Genomic DNA, 20,123 nt, shown 5'->3' with positions numbered 1-20,123 from the left:
TTTTCTGCAAAAGCACTTTTTGCGGAAAAGCGTCCGTGCCAATCTAGACGTGCTTTTCCGCAAAAAAGCCCCGATTGCCATTTTTGCAATCGGGGCTTTTTTGTGGAAAACAAATCTAAGCTGTCTACATTGGCCCTTTTGCGCAAAAAGTCTTTTGCCCGAACGGGAGCAGCATAGTATTTCCGCAAGAAGCACTGACAATCTTACATGAGATCGTCAGTGCTTTTGCGGAAATTCAAGCGGTCAGTGTAGAGAGCTGGCAAGTTTTTCCGGAAAAGCGGCTGATTTTCAAGAAAAACTGGCCGGTCTAGACACAGCCAGTATGTGGACCATGAGGCTATGTCTACAGTCACGGCATCTTGTGCCATAAATATGCAAATGAGGCTAAGTGTAGACTATCGTTGAGCCTCATTTGCATACCTAATGAGCTGCCATTTTTGCAGAAGAGGCTCTTGTGCCAGAAGGAGCTGTCTACACTGCCCCTTCTTGAGCAAGAAAACCCCTCTTGCGCAATCCTGTTATTCCTGAAAATAATTGGCATGACGGCATTGCGCAAAAGGGGTTTTCTTGCGCAAGAAGGGGCAGTGTAGACAGCTCCTGGCTCAAGAGCCTCTTCTGCAAAAATGGCAGCTCATTAGGTATGCAAAGGAGGCTCAGCGATATTCCACACGTAGCCTCATTTGCATATTTCTAGCACAACAAACCAGAGTGTAGACATAGCCTGAGAGTTCTCTAACAGCTGATTAGCACTGGGGATGTTAACTAATGTGTTAACATGGATTTGTTAGTAGTTAAATGTTAGCAGGTGGGAGCCAGTACTTAAAAGCCAGCTTCTGCCTCTCCCTCCCCTCCACTTCCTGCTTCTGATACAGACATAGCAAGGGGTGGGTGTGGTGTAATTAGGATTAACCGATAACCAGGTTTATTGATTAATCATGTAAATAACTTAATAGTGTAATTGGCGCTAAGGATGTAAAATTCAACTTATTCATAAATGATCTGGAGAAAGGGGTAAACAGTGAGGTGGCAAAGTTTGCAGATGATACTAAACTGCTCAAGGTAGTTAAGACCAAAGCAGACTGTGAAGAACTTCAAAAAGATCTCACCAAACTAAGTGACTGGGCAACAAAATGGCAAATGAAATTTAATGTAGATAAATGTAAAGTAATGCACATTGGAAAAAAATAACCCCAACTATACATATAATATGATGGGGGCTAATTTAGCTACAACTAACCAGGAAAGAGATCTTGGAGTCATCGTGGATAGTTCTCTGAAGACGTCCATGCAGTGAGCAGCGGCAGTCAAAAAGGCAAACAAGATGTTAGGAATCATTTAAAAAGGGATAGAGAATAAGACGGAGAATATCTTATTGACCTTCTATAAATCCATGATATGCCCACTTCTTGAATACTGCGCACAGATGTGGTCTCCTCATCTCAAAAAAGATATACTGGCATTGGAAAAGGTTCAGAGAAAGGCAACTAAAATGATTACAGGTTTGGAACAGGTCCCACATGAGGAGAGATTAAAGAGACGGGGACTTTTCAGCTTGGAAAAGAGGAGACTAAGGGGGATATAAAACCATGAGTGGTGTGGAGAAAGTAAATAAGAAAAAGTTATTTACTTGTTCCCATAATACAAGAACATGGGGCCACCAAATTGAAACTAATGGGAAGTAGGATTAAAATAAATAAAAGGAAGTTCTTCACACAGCACATAGTCAATCTGTGGAACTCCTTGCCTGAGGAGGTTGTGAAGGCTAGGACTATAACAGGGTTTAAAAGAGAACTAGATAAATTCATAGAGGTTAAGTCCATAAATGGCTATTAGCCAGTATGAGTAAGGAATTATGTCCCCAGTCTCTGGCAGAGGATGGAGATGGATGGATGGAGAGAGATTACTTGATCATTACCTGTTTGATTCATTCCCTCTGGGACACCTGCCATTGGCCACTGCTGGCAGACAGGGTACTGGGCTGGACGGACCTTTGGTCTGACCCAGTATGGCCATTCTTATGTTCTTAAAATCCCATTTGATTGTTTAACTAGTTAAAAAAATATGTGAAATTGGTTAACTGATGGGGGAGGGAGAGAGAGTTGGATGCTGGAATGGAGCAGCCCCCACTGGTTAACTGGTTAAACATTCACATTCCTAATGGTCACACAAAGTATGACAGGGTATGTTGTAGCCTGTCACTTTGACACCTCATTAATATGTATGTTTAGTTATGAATATGTATTAGCTGTATTCATATTCAGTTAGAAGTTTCTAGGAATGTTGCACACGGCACGCAAGTAGCTGCACGTGTCACACTGCTGCTGCACGCGGCACACTGATCCAGGCTGTTACAACTTGTTTATCAAAGCACCCAATCAGGGACCCTTGTTTTCCTGTACAGGGTCCAATGATTTTAAAGATAAAGATCATGAATATTTATGAGAAGGGTGCTTTGAAGGCCTGGCTAACAGTTGTCTGTGTTCGTTCGCGCCACCTTTGTTCCTGCTTGTCTCCTGTCTGTTTATGTTAGTCTATAGTTAGTTAGGGTTAGCTAGATTTCGTCATCGAGTGTGTCTGTTAGGATTAGTGCGTCGGTTCACCGCACCAGCGGCCAGGTACTTGTCCGTATCGGGAGCGTCGAGTCTAGCTAGTCAGGTTTTGTTTCCAGGTATTAGAGATAGGTAGCTGTCTATCATCGGTTCCTGCTAAAGAGCAGAAGCCACCTGAAGATCAGCGCCAGGCAAGTCTCCACCAAGTGATTCCTGCGCCTAGGAGCGGAAGGCCTCGGACGAGGATCATCACTACCTGCCTGCACCATACCCGTCCCCAGGGTCTCCGAGGGATCGCCTCTCTGTTCCTCGCTAAGGGCTCGGAAGGAGCCTAAGGCTTGAGGTCGAGAGCACCACAGAGGGTCACCACTGCGAGGGATCTCCTCCTTGTCTTTCACCAGAGGCTTTCAATTAGCCAAAGGTTTGAGAGACAGGAGCTTCTCACCCACTGTCAACTACTGGACTGTGTAATTATTGTATTTTGTGTAACCTTGTGTTTGTGGGGAACTTTTCTATCACCTTATCTTTCTAGGGTTGGGAAATATTACTGTTTACCTGTCTTTCTTGTTGTACCTTTAAACTTTTTACAATATATGGTTTGGCCCCTTTAAAGTGAGTAACGTTTTTATTTACTGCGGCATTCTTGGGTCAGCAAACACCTATGATAGATGAGGTTTGGTGTTATCTGCAACTTCCACTGAGGCTTAATTAATACTAATCAGATGCAAATTTAAGTACAAGCTTCCCTCAGTGTAACAATGTCTACACAGAAAAGTTATTTTGAAATAACAGCTGTTATTTCAAAATAACTTTACCAGCATCTACACAGCGAAACCACTATTTTGAAATTAATTCAAAATAGCGGAGTGATTATGTCTAATTTGGCAAACCTCATTCCATGAGGAATAACACCAAATTTAAAATAGCTAAATCGAAATAAGCGCTGTGTAGATGCTTATTTCGAAATAGGGGACCTCCAGCTCTTCCCAGGGTGCCCTGGTGGCCACTCTGGGCCAAACCAGGAAAACGCTTGTGCTCCCCTCCCAGCCCTGTAGCCCTTAAAGGGGTAGACTCTGGCCACAGTGCCTGTGCCAGCTGCAAGCCTGCCAGCACAGAGCCAGTAGACGTTGCCCCTGGCCCAGCATGAGCCAGCAACCCACTTGCACCCAGACCTCCACTGCTCTCCAGGAGCAGGCTGGCAGCTCCCAGGAGCCTGCCAGGGGCCGCAAAAGGCAGCCGCCTTCCGGGTCCAGTGCAGAGATCGTGGATCTGATTGAAGTTTGGGAGGATAAATCTGTTAGGTTTTATTGTTTGGGAATGGGAATCTGATATCCATGCATTTAAAAATGGGCTTTCCTTTGTAACTAAGCTTTTGGCCCACGAGGGTCCCTCATGAGTATATTTAGTGACTTTTCCATCTAGTCATTATGCTTGTAACAGGAGTTCTTTCTCTTTCTTTTTTATTAACCTGGTATTGGTTAATTTTTTTGTGTCCTGGTTTTACTTTAGGGCTGAGATTTCCCAAGTCATCTTTTCTCTGGTTTTCTTACCATTACTTGGGTGGGATTTTTATCCCCAAAATCTAGGTTTAAGATTTTTTGGGGGGGGAGAGTTTTATACAAAGCCTGGAAAGATAAGGTTTTGGGGTACTTTTGCGGGCCCCCGCTTCTGCATTCATCATGCCAGAGCTGGGAAGGAGCCTTGTCAGCGCCTTACCCATTAGAGCCCCCCCACCAAACCCCCCGAGTGCCAGCTTCTTTTCTGCAGAACCCCACTGCACACAACTGTCCCAGAGCCCCCCCTTGCCAGCCCCCATTTTCAATATTAGCCCCATCCCCACAGCCCCTCAATGCCAGCTGTGCTCCAATAGTTTCCCCACTACTAGCTGTGGCCCTAGAGTCCCCCAGTGCCAGCTTCCCACCCTAGATGCCCAGTGTCAGCCCCTCACCTCTTAGAGCTCCCCCACCACTTAGAGCTCCTTAGTACCAGATCTGCCCTCAGTGCCTGCCCCGTCTCCCCTCACTTAGCCCTGCACTGCCTCACAGCCGCTAGCTCAGCGCTGCTGACAGGGTCATGGCTGGTCTAAGGATTCCATGCAGTGAACTGCTCTTGCACGTCTGGGAGGAGACCCTGCCCCTGCCTGGCATTGGTTGGCTGAGAGGCGTGTCCTGCCCCACCTTTCCCAACAGTCTCGGCAGGAGGGGAGGCACTGGGTGGCGTACCCCCCACCTTGAGCCCCAGAGCCGCTGCAGCCTGGCAGCCAGTGGTTCATGACTCAGCACCAGTCTGCAGACCGGCGGTTGGTAACTGCTGTCATAACTCATTTATTTTAATATGGTAAAATTTCACATTCACTTTGACCAGATTTAAATAACTGCACAAGCTGTAACCTCAGAGAGGCAGAGGTTTGGAAAGTTTTGTAAAGCACAGGTGAACTGATGAGCAGAACCAAAGCAGCATCATGAAAATGAGTTAGCAGACCAATAGTTCCAAGTGCAATGAAGTACTGCTTTATTTTTCTTTCCAAGCTCTACATGTTTTCTTTGTTATGCAGGAGCTGCTCTCAGATACTTTGTTTCTACCTTCCTTCCCATGGAAGTGTTTGTAAATTACAGGAAGATCAAAATGAATCTCAAAGCCAGAGTTCCATAAAGGTTGAATTCCAGAAATGCTAAAAGTGCAATTTGTCACTCAGTCTAGAAACTCTTTAATGTGTTTGTTTGTTTGTTTTCTCCCACCCCTTTCTGCATAAATGAATAATATCGTGGTGGTTATGCTTTGCATGTCCAACATTTATCTCTGAAGGATTTTTTTTCTTCTAATGATAGATGGCAGATAAACACTGACTAATCAGCAACATAATTTGGATGCCATTTCACATGAAGCATATACACAACTTTAAAAAGTGTGTGCATGTTGTTTTGGCCTGATAACTATCCTGCATGTAATATGGGTTAAAAAAAAGTTAATCTGACTGTTTGTTGCAAGCCTGGAAGAAGGTTGTTCTAGTAATCTGGTGGCTCATTAAAGCTCTCCCTGACATAACCAGAATCATATATTTCCCTTTTGGTAATGTCAGTCCATGTCCAAGGGCTATGTTCCATATTACCAGCCTTTCTCACTGTGAACCTTCTGTGATTGACCGGGCCAAGTCTGGGCACAGCCAAGGGCATCTGCTCAGGGCAAATTGCTCAAATTCAGGGATACCTTCCCAAATAGGCAATGAACCAGTCCCACAGAGTGCTTCAGCTGCCTGCCTGGCCAGCCAGAAGCCTCATGAGCAAAACCCCTCTGACACCCCAGCAATATCCGTGCCCCAAAAAGTCCCAAGCCTAGCACACAGGTGAGGGGGTTTAGAACCCACTCTCACCTACCCCGAACAGGTTCTGTCTGGTCCCAAGAAACCAGCCACAGATCCCAGGTCAATTTACCCTCTGGATCTTACCCACAAATCACACTGAGCCAATCCTTTAGAATCTAAAATCTAAAGGTTTATTACTAAAAGAAAGAAAAGCATGAGATTGTTAAAGTATCATACATTACATGCACTGAGTCTCCCAGTTCTTGATGCAGGCTTGCAGCAGAGATGTTATAACTGCTGGCTTAAAAATCCTTGGTGTACATCCTATGTCAGGATGGGTCCACAGTTCTTCCCAGCTCATGATTCCCTGTGAGGCCACATCTGGGGTCAGGAGCAGATCTGAAGACAAAATGGAGCGTGCTGCATGGCACTTTTATATCTCCTTCCTGGTCTCCTCTTGGCTGCAGCAGGTCACCTGGCCAGTGGCCTATCCCTGTGTTCCCTGCTGGTAGGCCTTAGGTATCAGTCACCATTCTTGAAGTGTGTCCTTGCCCTATAGAGGACTATTGTTCCCTGGAGACTTGCTCATTAGCATGTCCATAGGCTGAGCTTCTTTGCCCATTGCTCAACCACATACAGAGAAACATACAGTATCCACAAAGAATTCATGCTTACAACTTCACACACAGACATTATACAATTACATGAATAGCATATATAGAATCAGAAGAAAGTAAGCTTTCACTTGACACCTCACATGGCCCCCTTTGTACCAACTTTTGGGGCAAACCCTCCCCCCCATGGGTGCAGCAGTGATCAGGCTGCTCCCCTCAAAATCCAGTAACGTGTGTATTGACTGTCTTTCATATGTACAGTATAGAAGAAGGTTGAGAGAAGTCATCACTGCATGTGTCAGAGTTCCACATGAGGGCTGCGTCTAGATTGGCACGATTTTCCGGAAATGTTTTTAACGGAAAAGCACTTTTTGCAGAAAAGCGTCCGTGCCAATCTAGACGTGCTTTTCCGCAAAAAAGCCCCGATCGCCATTTTCATGATTGGGGCTTTTTTGCAGAAAACAAATCTGAGCTGTCTACACTGGCCCTTTTGCGCAAAGGGACTTTTGCCTGAACGGGAGCAGAATAGTATTTCTGCAAGAAGCACTGATTTCTTACAGTAGGAAGTCAGTGCTTTTGTGGAAATTCAAGCGGCCAGTGTAGACAGCTGGCAAGTTTTTCCGGGAAAAACTGGCCAGTCTAGACACAGCTGAGCAGTGTAAACAGATTTGATCAAGCAGCATGAGCCTTTTTGTTGAACAGAGATGATAAACTGAATAGTAAATAAAAAATTAAAAATGTATTTTAAAAAGACAATATTTCTAAAAGAGCACCAAAAGACTGAAAATAAAGTTTTCAGCTACCAATTAGGAGAAAGATTGGATGACTAATAATTTGCAACTACCTTGAATCGTACTTCGCCATCCAATCTTTCTCCTAAATTGGTAGCTGAAAACTTTATTTTCAGTCTTTTGGTGCACTTTTAGAAAGATTGTCCTTTAAAAATATTTTTTAAATTTTTTTGTCTTTTTGGTCTTAGGCGGGGCAGGGGGCGGCCTGCCAGGGGGGCCGTGAGCTGGAGCTGGCAGGGGTGGCCTTCTGCATCAGCGACCTGCTGGGGACGCCAGGATGCGGCCTGGCAAGGGGGTCTGGGAGCCTATCGGTAGCCTGCCGTAGGGGCAGGGATGCAGCCTGGCTAGGGAGAGCAGGTTGCCGGGGTTGGGGTGGGTGGGAGTGAGCCTCCCATGTCAGCGACCTGCCGGGGAGGCCGTGAGCTGCAGCCGGGGAGGGGAGGTGGCCTGCCGAGGGGGGCTTGGAGCCGCATGGCGTGAAGTCAGGTAGGCCGGGAGCCAGCCTACCTCATCTGCAACCTGCAGGAGGGGCCAGGAGTTGGAGCTGCCAGCACAAAGCCAGGTGGAGCCGGAGCTGGCGGGGGCAGCCTGCTGCGTCAGCCAGAGCAGGAGCTGGCAGAGGCGACTGCATTGGCACGTGTGCAGGAGGGGCAAGTTGAAAATCCTGTGACAGACAGATAAGAACAGTGACTGACGGCCTAATAAAAAGATTGTCTAATGAAGATAGTTGGTGGTTGGATGCTGTGCAATGGATCAACTGAACAACAAAGAAAATTGCCTGATCATTAACTTGGGGGATCATGGAATCTCTTAAGGAAAAGCCTTGAAACTATGAACTGTTTAAAGCACTATATAGTTGATTGAACAGTCTTGCATTGGGTGTGGAATGAAATAGATGTGACTTACTAGGTCTTTCCCATCTATTATATTTAATTCTATTAAATGCTAACACAAATTTTCCAGATTTCCAGTGACGACTTATGAGGTAAAGTTAGAAATGGAGAAAATCAAGACTCCAGCATTGCTGAGTAATAGACTGTTGCAAAGAACAATAGTGGCTGTATTGGGAAGACCAGGAGATTCTAGAAAATAAAAATAGGAAGTAAAGACAAGTTCACTGATTCCATGCACAGAGGCATAGCAAGGGTGTTATGTGCCTGGGGGCAAAGGAAAAATTTGCGCCCCCCCACCCCCTGCCGCCATGTGGCATGGCCCCGAACCTGGTGGACAGTTGAGGGGAACTTGTACCTCATCTTCCCCTATCCCCTACAGTTTGGGGCCGGGCTCCCGCATGCACTAACCCGCCAATGGAGATTGAAGAGGGTCTGGCTTGGAGCAGAGAGTCAGGGAGGAGGCTCCAGCTGCTGGTGGCAGGCTGAGTAGGAGCACGTGAGCTGAGGGATGATGGGGGGAGCAGAATAGGATTAAATTGGCGCCTCCCTAGCATGGTGCCCAGGGGCAACTGGCCCATCTGGCCCCCTCGCTACGCCACTGCCCCCCCCCTTCAGATCTATCATCTTATGCATGTGCAAGGTCTGTGAGAGCCGTCCCATGAATCTGCAGTTAGTGTCTGTGGCGCCTGCTTCTGGGTGGTGTCTCAGTGCTGCCACATTCACCTCCAAAGAGGGGGCTTCCCAAAACAGGGCCTTGCTGCTGACCCCCAAAGCATCCACAGGTCCAGTCTCCTTTCAATGGGCCCGCTTCCCAGGGCTCATTGATCTTGGATCTGGCTTCCATCCCCTCTCCAACCTTTGCAGCTGCCCAGAGGTGCTTACCTTCCGCCTTATCCATTCCCACCTCATTCACCCCACAGGGTCAGTCTCTGCCTCACTTGTCCTAGGGCCTATTTTACCAAGACTTAATACAAAGTTTCCATGTAAAAGGACCCACTACAAAGCTAAATAGTGATAGATTTGATTTGTCCTTTTCGTATGTGTTCATTTTTTTAATTGTATCCTTTGGTATATATGTGTAACCCTTCTGCCGGGTAGGCCTGGCAGTAACCACGGCTGGGTTTAATATCTTGGGGTCAATTTCACAAAGAACCGGCTCGAGCCCCCACCCAATGATCTGGGAAATTCACGCACCTCTGGGCGCCTCTGAGAGGCAATGCTTCCCCACTCGCAAGCACTGCGTCTGAGTGTAGGAAAAGAACATTTAATGAAAAAGAGAGAATTCATACAGCATTAGCTTGGGGAGAACACCACAAACAGAGTTCATAACCCCAACATGAGCCAAGCCCCCACCCCAGCCAAGAATCACCCGAAGTCCACAGAGTCCGACTCCCCAAAAGTCTCTGTGCCACCCAAAGTCCCAAAGTTCACCTGCAGGGTTTCACCTCCCAATCTGGGTAGAAATGGGTATGGGGGGATAGATAGGGAGCACCTTATATGAAACTCCGCCACGCTGAACCAGCTGTCTCATCCCACACCACTGGACGCTCCACTGGGCACCTGTCGCCGCTCCTCATCTGCTGCCGCCACTGGTCGCCGCTTCTCGCCTGCCGCCGCTCCACACCACGCCGCTGCTCCACACCACACCGCTGGTCACCCCCACTTCACTGGCTGCTATAGGTCTGGCTCTCAGCCAAACCAGTGATTTCAGCTCAGTGATTTCAGCTCCCAGTGACTTCAACTCTTTAGCCACCAGCTGGGCTGCCAAATGAATCCAGCTTTCACTAGATTAGCAAACAAAAAGACTCCTCAGGGAGTCTGCTTTAGATCTGTTCTTAAAACAAAGGGGGAAAAGGTGCAGGCTGGGCTAGTCTTATAGCTCACACTTGGCAGGTGTGAAGCAGACTGACTCAAGTCCTTTAACCCTTTCCCCCAGCTCTATCTACTCAACACTGGAAGGGGGGAGGCTTGTTCTTCCGAGACCTCTTACCATGATGGTGGTGTCTCTCCTGCAAGGACTGGTGGCATGTTTTACAGTTCCCACATTTAGGGGTAGCATAATTAGTTACCCTCAAAACAGTCCCAAATTATATACAATTCTCCACATTCCATTCCAGCACTGACCCTCCATCAGCCCTGGCTGAATGGCATTTACATAGCCACACCTTGGATTCTCTCCTGAGCAGTATTTACATGTCAACAGTTAACAGTTAATTACCTTGCATTGCTAAACAATTGTAGTGGGCACACCCATCCCTCCTTTTAGCTGGCTGATAGCAAAGCAGCAGTTCAGCCCCTGCTTACATATGGTTGTGACAATTTTCTTCCACTATTTGATCTGGGGAAGTGGGTCTGGCCCACAAAAGCTCATCACCTAATAAACCATCCTGTTAGTCTTTAAAGTACTACATAGTCCTGTTTTTTGTTTCAGCTACAAAGCTAAAAACATCAATGAGAGAATGATAAATACAGAGACGTATCTACATCTGATGCAGGGAGACACCTCTGCCTGCCTCCACCCCTCTCCCCCAGAGTCTACAGCCCCATTGCAAAGCAGGGGAGAGGAAGAAAAGAGGCTGAGGTCCATCCAACAGGACTGAAGCAGTCATGAGCAAGCCATGCCCGGGAGCCATTCTCCTGTCCATTGCTGGTGCTGTGTTGCTTCAGGCACACTGAAATGCAGTCACCTCTAGGGTGGGCTGGACAGCTGTTTAACACCTGCACAAGGTTTCAGGCAGGGAGCAGTGCGGGCTGCCTTCCTGCAGAGCCCCCATCAGAACTACCGTGCCCTCCTGGCTTAGGAAAAGAATGAACAGGAGGATTGGAAATTAATCAGCCCAGTCTCACATCCACTAAGCAGGAAATGAGCCATCTACATTAGGCCCCAGCTGGAGTTATCATGTCCAGTTCTGGGCGTCACATTTCAGGAAACATGGAGAAACTGGAGAAAGTCCAGGGAAGATCAACACAAATGATGAAAGGTCTAGAGAACATGAGATATGAGGCAAGGCTGAAGGAATTGGCCTTGTTTACCTTGGAAAAGAGAAGACCGAAAAGGGACATGAGAGCAGCCTTCAAGTATCTAAGGGTATATCTACACTGCCACCCTAGTTCTAACTAGGTTGGCTAAAATAGGCATTCGAACTTGCAAATGAAGCCCAGGATTTAAATATCACGGGCTTTATTTGCATGTTCCCGGGCGCCTCCGTTTTTAAATGCCCCGTAGTTCGAACTACCTGCCCGCGGCTACACATGGCACGGACTAGGTAGTTCGTTTTCAAGCTCCTAATTCGAATTACCATTACTCTTCATTGCAGGAGGAGTAACGGTAGTTCGAATTAGGAGCTTTAATTCGAACTACCTAATCTGTGCCGCGTGTAGCCGCGCGGTCAGGGAGTTCGAACTACGGGGCATTTAAAAATGGCAGCGCCCGGAAACATGCAAATAAAGCCCGGGATATTTAAATCCCGGGCTTCATTTGCAAGTTTGAATGCCTACATTAGCTATCCTAGTTCGAACTAGAGTGGCAGTGTAGACATACCCTAAAAGAGTATCATAAGAATGAGGAAGAAAAATTTTTCTCCTTGGCCACTGAAGTTAGGATGAGAAACAATGGGCTTAAACTGCAGCAGGAGAGGTTTAAGTTGGACATTAGGAAAAACTTCTTGCCTGTTATGGTGGTTAAAATAAATTGCCTAAGGAGACTGCGGAATCTCCATCACTGGAGATATTTAAGACCAGGTGAGACAGACACCTGCCAGGGATGAGCTAGGGCAACTCAACTTTGGAAGCCCCAGGGACCACACTGATACTTACAGAACATGCTGAGGGCCTCAACTTAAGTGTGGTTGCATATGCAAGCAAATATATACAAATAGCTTCTCTCACACTGACAGGCATGAATACAAAGATTAAGGCATGACCACACAACACACAGGCCCCATTTAAGTCAGTTCTGCTGATATTATTAAAATGCAACATTTACCCAATTTCTACCCATGTGACAGCACTTTTCATGAGCAATGACAGTCCAAGAATTTAACTACTAAAACACATATCGACAGAAGATCATTACACTGACTACTTTTTTGTTTTGGCTCCCACTCACCAGCCATGTGTTGATCCCCACATAAACTCAAACTGCAACGCGGGGCACAAATAAACTGGCCGTGGCCAGCATACCAAGTTATTAATAAATATTTTATAAACCTTTACCTTTTCTCTCTGCTGCCATGTCTCCTCTCCTTGCTCCATCAGCTCCCCTGGTGCCTGCTGCCCCCCAACTCCTCACCCTCCTCTGCTGTCCTGAATCCTGCCATTCTCACTGCCCTCTGCCCTCCTGCGACCTGCCCCCCTCCACCAGCCCTTCTCTCCCCCCTGTGCCCACTCCTCCAGTAGCCCCACTCTGATCATGTGAGCTACCCCTCCCTATCCCCTCTCCTAAAATTTCCCTCTACACACTTGCCCTTCCTCTTTCCTCTGGTGCTGGTCCCTCCCCTGCAGGTGTCTGCCCTTCTGCTTCACCTCCAGAATCCCCTGGCACCTGCACCTTCTCTTTCCTCTGCACCCTCCTGGTGCCTCCCCCTTCCCTCACTGCCCTTGCACCCTTTACCCTCTTTTTCCCTGATTCCCACCCCCTCACCATTCTCTGCCCCCATTCCCTCTGTGCCCTCACACATGACTTGCTCCATCTTCACCTTTCTCATGCCTACCCCTTCTTTCAAGCCTTCTCCCAGCACCTCCTCCTCCCCACTCTAGACCCCAATGCCTTTACCATCTCCTCTCGTCTCCCATCATCACCCTATCCCCCCTCCCACTGACACCTCCCGTCCTTCCCTTTTCCTCATTGTCTGTGCTTGGCCCCCTGGCATTTCTCTCTCCTCCACGCTGTCTCTTGGTGTCTTCCTTTTTCTTCCCTCTCTCCCTCTACACAAGATCCTCCTCCTGCCCCTCCACACAAGCCCCTTCGTCCCCTCCCCCCCCAGTTTTCTCCCTGCCCTGCCCTGCCGTACTGTGCCATACCGTGCCTTCTGCCTTCCACTTTGTGGGGCTGGAGTCTGCGCTTGGGCCCCAGAAGTTCCCAAACTCCGAATCCGGAGCTAGGCCGCGCGGTGCAACGTGGCACTCAGCAGTTTTAAAGTCCCGGGCTGTGACATCATGTCACGCCTGGACATCTCCCCGGTCACCTGGAAACACTGCACATGGCAGCAGCTGGCAGTGTGCGCCAGCAAGGGGGAACAAACTGAATGCTGCGCACAGCAGGGATGGTCTGGGGCCAAGGGGTTGGGATGCCCATATAACTTGCTGACCATGCCAGGTGAGCCTTCACAGCGTGCGCTCGCTCTCACCCCAGCCTGGCACCCCCCTAGCATGGCACCCGGGGACATATGCCCCCCCCGCTGTCCCTTCGCTACACCGCTGTCTGTGCAATTGTGTCGATGAACGTCCTCTCCAAGTTGTTTTGGCAGGAAGCTGATCTGTTCCAATTCGTTGGTTTGAGGAAATCTTCAGAGAAGATGAAAGTGGAATTGGGGTGGCGCCATGGGCCTTGTGTTGGTGGTGAGCACAGGGATGAACTTCATTATGATCTTCTCCACACTGGACTTTTCAAAACACTTCTAAGCAATACAGATGCTATCAGGTCCTTGACCATTGCATGGAGCCTGGGATCAGCTGAGGAGTCCATTCTGGACACCATGCAGGCTACGTCTACACTGGCCCCTTTTCCGGAAGGGGCATGTAAATTTCATGAGTCGTAGTAGGGAAATGCGCGGGGGATTTAAATATCCCCCGCGGCATTTAAATAAAAATGTCCGCCGCTTTTTTCCGGCTTTTAAAAAAGCCGGAAAAGAGCGTCTACACTGGCCCCGATCCTCCGGAAAAAGCGCCCTTCAAAGTAGGAATAAGAGCCTCCGGAAAAGGGCGCTTTTTCCGGAGGATCGGGGCCAGTGTAGACGCTCTTTTCCGGCTTTTTTAAAAGCCGGAAAAAAGCGGCGGACATTTTTATTTAAATGCCGCGGGGGATATTTAAATCCCCCGCGCATTTCCCTTCTACGACTCATGAAATTTACATGCCCCTTCCGGAAAAGGGGCCAGTGTAGACGAGCCCGCAGTGCTGTGGGGATCCCGGTGTCAGGTTGAATATGGCATTTCAAAATGGCAGTGCCAGGTGGAGTTAACTGGGGATTCCCGTGCTGACCCTGTGCTCCATGTGGTGCTGCCGCTTTGAAACACCGTGGGGAGCCAAGCATCAGTCTCCCTGCAGCATTTCAAAGTGGCAATGCTGCATGGAGCCCGGGGTCAGTAGGGAATCCACACAGTGCTGCTACTTTGAAGTATCCCCTTTACTTATTTCCCTTTTTGTCTCTTTCTGATAGAGGCAGCAAGACAGGGAAAGTGACTAGTCAACTAGCCTTTCAACTATCTGATTAGCATTTGCTTATCGGACAGTCAACTAGTTGTTCACATCCCCAGTACGCCTGTTAGACTTACTGGTCTATAATTGCCAGGATCATCCCTAGAGCCCTTTTAAAATATTGGTGTCACATTAGCTATCTTCCATCAAGCTAGTCTTACTTTTTTTTAAATGAAGCTAATGATTTTGAATATATTATTTTTCAGATTATCAGATGATTAAAGCTTATCACAACTCCCAAAAACATGCTTTCAGAGTGCATATGATATTTTCGACACTTCCTTAGTCAAATCTTGTAAGTTTAAATTTGCACCATCTTTCCCCTCAGTTGTAGGTAAAACTTTTTGCCCTTTATGAGAAGCATCACAACTTATGAAGACTTCTAGGCTATGTCTACACTGGCGGGTTCTTGCGCAGGAAGATCTCTTGTGCAAGAAAACGTCCACACTGGCCAGAACCGCATCGTAAGAATACTGAGCTCTTGCGCAAGAAAGCATCCACGCTGGCAGGAAGCCATTGCGCAAGAACGTGTCTCCAGAAGCAAATCGACCATATCAAGAGGTCACCAGCAGCGTCTGTGGGCATGTGCCGGACACCCACTGGGAAACGTACTTAAAGGGACTCCTGGACGGCCATTTCCCTGTGGCTTCATGTTCACGCACCCTTTTGAGGGAGCAAGAGCCACAACAGCACCTGTCACCTCTGTTCCTGGCAAGTGCCTTTGGGCACCCTTGCTGCCACCATCACAGCCATGGAGCCGGAGGAGGACCCCAGCCAGCAACATCCACTCCTCATGGCCATTGTGTAGAGGCTGTGGAGCTCCTCCACCAGGGAGCCACATTGCTCCAGCAGGAGCTGGAGACTGGGCAGCACGTGCAGGACCTCACCACAGCTGCATCTGGGCTCAGGCACCCGCACCCCACCACTGACAGGCGCTTCTGGAGCTATGACACCAGTGGGGACTGGTGGGAGCACCTGGTGCTGGGACAATGGGGTGACCAGCAATGGGTGCAGAACTTCTGGATGCGCAGGGGGACATTCCATGAGCTCTGCACCTGGCTTACCCCTGCGCTCCAGAAGCAGGACACCCGCCTGCACCCCGCCATCCCCGTGGAGAAGAAGGTTGTGATTGCCCTCTGGAAACTGGCTACCCTGGACAGCTACCGCTCCATGGCGAACCAGTTCGGGGTGGGCAGGTCCACGGTTGGCGCGGACATCCTGTGGGTAAGGCCCTCCATGGACCATGGGCTCATCTTGGGGGAGGGAAGGGGCCAGACCGGGTGGGGGGAGTCTGTAGGGGCAGGGGGAAGCCCCACACACAGGGGGTCACACTGTCCCTCCTGCACACAGCCCCGCTGGTGGGGCGGGGAGATCCCGGGGGGCAGAGGGCCCTGGCCTGCATGGGGGGAGGAGCCATCAAAAGGGAGGGTGAACATACCCCAGGGGCCCATGTACGCACTGTGTCTCATTCCATGCATCGCCTGTGCTCCCATGTGCCCCTCTGCAGGTCATCAACACCATCAATGACGTGCTGCTCCAGAGGATGATCTGCCCCCGTGACGTGGACACCACCATTGCCGTCTTCGCCAGCCTTGGGTTTCCGAACTGTGTGGGAGCCATAGAAGGGACCCATATCCCCATCCAGGCACCAGAGCACTGAGCGGCACGGTTCATAAACCAGAAGGGCTACTGCTCAGTGGTGCTCCAGGCGCTAGTGGACCACCAGGGCCGGTTCCAGGACATTTATGTGGGGTGGTCCGGCCGGGCCCACGACGCTCCATCCTCACCTTTCTCATGCCCACTTCCCCCACCGGGAATTCACCATTGGGGATGTCAGGATGCCAGTCTGCATCTTGGGGGATGCGGCCTACCCCCTGATGACCTGGCTGATGCGGCCATACACCGGCCATCTGGACCACAGCCAGGCCACCTTCAACAGCCACCTGGACCAGGCCTGCAATCCCATTGAGTGCGCCTTATCCGTCTGAAGGCATGGTTCAGGTGCCTCCTGACCCACCTGGACATGGGGGTGCAGCACATCCCGGAGGTCATCTCGGCATGTTGCATGCTCCATAATATTATTGAGGGGAGGGGGGTGGATGGTAGGTGAGGGCCAGGCCTACCAGCAGCCCAACCACCATGGGGTTCAGGTCCGGGAAGCCCTCCGGGTGATGCTGGACCTGGCCCCACAATAGGCCACTCCTACACCTCTGACTGCAGGGATGCCCCCATGTCCCCACTTCCCGCTCTCATCACCACCCATTCCTGCCACCCTTCCCTAACCTCCCAATAAATAAAATGCACTTGCTGTAGATAAAGCACTTTTTTATTTACATGGAGAAGGGAGTGCACTGTGGAGGGGGGAGGGAGGAGGGAGGAGGGGACCCTGAACTGGGAGGGCCTCATGATTGATAATGGAGGCCTCTTCCACCCCGATGGGTGCGGGGGCGCCTCTGCCCCTCATGCCAGGTAGGGGCAGGCTGCACCAGGAGGTGCTGAGGGTGAGGAAACCTCAGGAGGGGGTATGGGCAGAGAGCTAGGAGTGGCAGAGGGGGGCCTGGCAGCATTGGGCTCCTGCACAGGGCCCATCCGGTCACCAATGGTGCCCAGGAGAGCACACACACGGTTGCAGCGCTCCAGGTACTGGCCCCACACCCGTTCCCGCCACTCCGCATCTGCTTGGATCTTCTCCGTCAGAGCACGCTCCATGTGCTCAATTGTGCAGACATGGCGGCGGAGCAGGTGGTGGTGGTCCCGGGAGCGCTGCGACGAGCCTTGGATCCTTGGCACCGGTGGGATGGGGCTGGAAGGTCCCTAGCTGCCAGGGGGGTCCCACTGCAGGAGAAGCAGAGGAGAGCAACATGGTCAGTGAGCCCTGCCTCAAATGGTGTTCCAAAGCCCCGTGCCCTCCTCCCAGCACGTTACGATGCCCGGGGACAGGTGTGGCTGGCAAGGGGGAATTCTCCTGGGGCAGCAGGAGGGGGGTCCCAAGGTGGCCCAGGAGCCCCCGGGGGGGCCGCATGTGCTTAGGGGGGGCCTGTTGTGCCTTTCCCACAGGAAGCTACAGTGTCCCAGAGGTGGCCATGGATGTGTGCTATGTGCAGCACCCTTTAGGCTGTGTGGGGTTAGGCCTGCAACCTTGGGTCTGGCCTACTTCTGGCCAACACCCGCCCCCCCCATCCCGGTCTGGTCGAGCGGAATCCATGGGGTCCCAGGCGTGTGCTGGGGTAGCTGCCGCTTCTCTGTGCCACTTGGTCTGGCTGCACGTAGGGTTGCCGGATGATTTCAACAAAAATACTGGACACACTTGACATTACATGACCGTCTACATTACATCTTAGTTAGAAAATACCAGACATGTATATTTTCTCATTTATATCCTCTCAATTTGAAGACTGGACTGTCCAGTTCAAAACTGGACACCTGGTAACCCTAGCTGCATGAGGTTGCGTGTGCTGCATGCCTCTGCACAGCATGTGGCCAGGCTGTGCCATGTGCCACTACCTCTCCCACATCCTGTGGCCCTCCCCCCCTTCTCCAGCACACTTGTGAATGGTAGCCACTGCACTCACCAGACAATCCCTCGCCAGCTTCTGAGGATGCCTGGGACACGTCCTGACTGCTGCTGGGCCGGGATAGTGGGGTCTGGCTGCTGTCCTCTGCCACCTCCTCCTCCTCATCCGAGGACCAGTCTCCCTCCTCCTCCTCCTTCTCCTCCTCCGGTGGCCTGGTTCGGACCACTGGGGTGGCCACCACCATGGCCACCTGGGCCAGCAGGGGACTGGCCCTTTTGTCTCCCAAGATCTGGTGCAGGCAGTGATACTGGGGACAGGCAGTGGCTCCGCTGCCCCCACACGCACTGTCTCACACTTAGGTGAGGCGCAGGTCCTTCACCTTGGCCCGGACCTGTTCCAAGATCTGGGCCAGGTGTCCCTTTGTGGCTAGCGCCTGGGCCATCTGGGCGAAAATGTGGGCATTCCTCCTCCAGGACTTGGGGTCCCGGAGGGCCTCCTCCTTTCCCCAGAGGTCCAGGAGGGCAGTCACCTCAGCGGTGCTCCAGCATGGAGCCCGCCGCTTGGTGTCCCTTCGGGCCTGCTTGGTGCTCTGGGGTGGCTCCTCCGTGGGGTCTGAGGGACCTGGCTGAGGCTGGGCAGCTGCCATTCCTCCCTCTGGCTGCTACCCGGGCTGCATGTGGCAAAGGGCTGTGCTCCGTGCCTGTGCCTTTAAGGGGGGGCCAATTAGGGGGAACCAACGAGTGGTGATTGCCTGTACAGAGTGTCGGAGAGGCCACCTGTGTTTTTCACTGGAGGCCAATTCTTGCGCATGTACGCGCTTGCTGAATGTCCACACTGCTCTCTTGAGCAAGAGCGCCTGCACAAGAGAGCTTAAGCCTGATAGAAAATAGCGTAGCTCTTCCTCAAGGAGCTGTCTCTTATCACGCCGTACTGTACATTTACTTACGCAAGAGCAGATGGGCAGTGTAGATGCTCTGCTTATTCTTGTCCAAGAACAGCCATTCTTGCATAAGAAGCTGTGAGTGTAGAGATAGCTCTAGAGTCAAACTCCTCCTCCATCCCACACACTGCCTGGTGGAAAAATATTTTACACCTATATATCATTCAGCTTAGTGATGCAAATTATTGGCAAAGCTGTAATTAGAACCCATATCTCCTGGTGGCCATTCCCAAGATCAGTTCACACTAGATCAGAACTGATTCTCACAATTGATACAATTAATTGATATCTATAGCCAGATCTACACTAGACCTGGAAGGTCAGGTTAAGGTATGCAATGTATGTATTTTACGTAGCTGGAGTCGGCTTACTTTAAGCTGAGCTTGGCACCATGCTCACAGAGGGAGGCCGATGGGAACAAATGCTCCCCTTACTTCTTTCAATTACAAGGTATATTGGCGCTGACTGGAGCCACCCTTAGCATTCAATTTAGTGAGTCTTAATTAGACCCACTAAATCAAATGCCAGAAGACTGATCTCCTTCATGGCAAGTGAAAACATATATATATATATATATATATATATATATATATATATACCCACTTAGTGCCCCCAATTGCAGAAGGCAGTTAAACATGCACTTATCTCTCTCTCTATGCAAGAAAGCATTTAACCACATATTTAACTTTTAAATGTGTGTTTGAAGTCTCTTGGACTTCTATAGGACTTCAGCAGTGTTAAAGCTCTTTCTATGAACATGGAAATTTTCTGGAATCTAAAAAAAGCTTTTTTGCCAAGCTCATTATGAAAAAATGATAATTAAATTTTAGCAGTTACTATTGTATAATTTCTCCTGATTGCTCTAAACCAGTGCTTGACAAAGTGGAAGTTAGATCAGATGGATGAAGTAATATCTTTATTTGATCAACTTCTGTTGGGTGAGAGAGCCACACAGAGCTCTTTCTCAGGTCTTGGAAGTTGAAAGCCCACATACAGCTAATAAGGTTCTTCAGTGTTGCCTACAGCAATCCTTTACTTTAACAGGAATTGTGTCACATAAGAACAACACATCCCACCATCCAATGGGGCCAGTGTTCTTAGATCA

At 49.8% G+C, this 20,123-nt stretch overlaps 2 protein-coding genes across 2 annotated transcripts in view; one reads left to right on the top strand and one right to left on the bottom strand.

The window, feature by feature from the left end:
* The window catches only part of RCOR3 (REST corepressor 3), a 460,088-nt gene that overhangs the window by 63,754 nt on the left and 376,211 nt on the right, over positions 1–20,123 (bottom strand). The window lies entirely within an intron of this gene.
* Positions 644–17,948, top strand: LOC149525168 (uncharacterized). Its single transcript, XM_089777426.1, has 3 exons — positions 644–3,016; positions 14,892–15,787; positions 16,071–17,948. Exons 2-3 carry the CDS (start codon positions 15,587–15,589, stop codon positions 16,221–16,223), a joined length of 354 nt encoding a protein of 117 aa, XP_089633552.1. The 5' UTR covers positions 644–3,016; positions 14,892–15,586; the 3' UTR covers positions 16,224–17,948.

This window comes from Pelodiscus sinensis, chromosome 3, assembly GCF_052426305.1.
Source record: "Pelodiscus sinensis isolate ZL-2025 chromosome 3, ASM5242630v1, whole genome shotgun sequence".
In the NCBI taxonomy this organism is placed as follows: Eukaryota; Metazoa; Chordata; order Testudines; family Trionychidae; genus Pelodiscus; species Pelodiscus sinensis.
This window is presented reverse-complemented; position numbering and strand designations above follow the sequence as displayed.

Excerpts from the sequence above, each read along its gene's own strand:
- LOC149525168 (XM_089777426.1), top strand. The coding sequence starts at position 15,587 with ATGCGCAGGGGGACATTCCATGAGCTCTGCACCTGGCTTACCCCTGCG. Across the intron at positions 15,788-16,070 it reads TTGGCGCGGACATCCTGTGG|GTCATCAACACCATCAATGA; the intron begins GTAAGGCCCTCC and ends GCCCCTCTGCAG.